This window comes from Myotis davidii, unplaced genomic scaffold, assembly GCF_000327345.1.
Source record: "Myotis davidii unplaced genomic scaffold, ASM32734v1 scaffold875, whole genome shotgun sequence".
Classification (NCBI taxonomy): Eukaryota; Metazoa; Chordata; class Mammalia; order Chiroptera; family Vespertilionidae; genus Myotis; species Myotis davidii.
The window spans coordinates 1,620,730-1,621,737 of NW_006286244.1; the positions used below are offsets into that span (position 1 = coordinate 1,620,730).

Consider the following 1,008-nt stretch of genomic DNA (forward strand, 5'->3'; position numbering starts at 1 on the left):
CACCCCACACGGACGCGCACAGGGGGGCGCTGACAGCCGGAGCGCAGACGGCGGCTCAGGGAGACCCACTTTGCTCCTAGCAACACCCGCCGGGCGGCCGAGGTGTGGATGGACGAGTACAAAAACTTCTACTACGCCGCCGTGCCTTCCGCCAGGAACGTCCCTTACGGCAAGTAGGTGTCGCCTGTGCCCTCTGGCCGCTCTGCGTGGGGCCCTGGGGAGGGGCGTGGTGTGGGGGGGCTGGGGCTGGCCTGAACCCCAAGAACTGCCCAGGTGGCAAAGGGGGACCTCCCTCTGCTCCAGGGTGGGGCCCGGGAACACAGGCGATCCAGGCTCCATGCCCGCCCAGCCCTGTCCTGGAGGCAGGCGTCCAGGTTGGACGTGGAGCCCACGCGTTTGAACTCGTGTGAGAGCGTCCGCTTCCCTCCCCTCAGCATCCAGAGCCGCCTGGAGCTGAGGAAGAAGCTGAGCTGCAAGCCGTTCCGCTGGTACCTGGAGAACGTGTACCCGGAGCTGCGGTGGGTCCTGCCGGCCGGGCCGGGGTCTCCCTTCCAGGGTTTGGGGGCTCGCAGAGGGCAGCCAGGTGGCAGGCTCTCGCCGTGAAGTGGGGTTTGTGCCCTGGCCAGTTGGGCTCAGTGGATAGAGCGTCGGCCTGCAGACTGAAGGGTCCCGGGTTCGATTCCGGTGAAGGGCAGGTACCTCGGTTACAGGCTCCTCCCCGGCCTGGCCCCTGGTTGGGGCTCGTGCAAGAGGCAACCCATCGATGTGTCTCTCACATCCATGTTTCTGCCTTTCCCTCTCTCTCCCACTCTCCCTAAAAATCAGTGGGAAAATATCCTCAGATGAGGATTAACAACAACAAAAAAATTAGAAAAAAAAAGTGGGGTTTGTGCTGCAGTGAGGGTAGAGGTGCAAACACGGGCCCCCGTGGGGGGGCTGTGGGCCTGCCGGTGGCCTCACTCCTTCCTCTCCTTGCTCCTGCTGCCCGAGACGAGCCACCAGGTCGGG

At 64.4% G+C, this 1,008-nt stretch overlaps 1 protein-coding gene across 1 annotated transcript in view; it reads left to right on the top strand.

Moving 5' to 3' along the window:
* The window catches only part of GALNT2 (polypeptide N-acetylgalactosaminyltransferase 2), a 23,012-nt gene that overhangs the window by 3,669 nt on the left and 18,335 nt on the right, over positions 1-1,008 (top strand). Inside the window, exons 5-6 of the mRNA XM_015560013.1 lie at positions 81-173; positions 435-518. Of these exons, the coding sequence (XP_015415499.1) occupies positions 81-173; positions 435-518 (177 nt within the window). The remainder of the gene's footprint in view (positions 1-80; positions 174-434; positions 519-1,008) is intronic.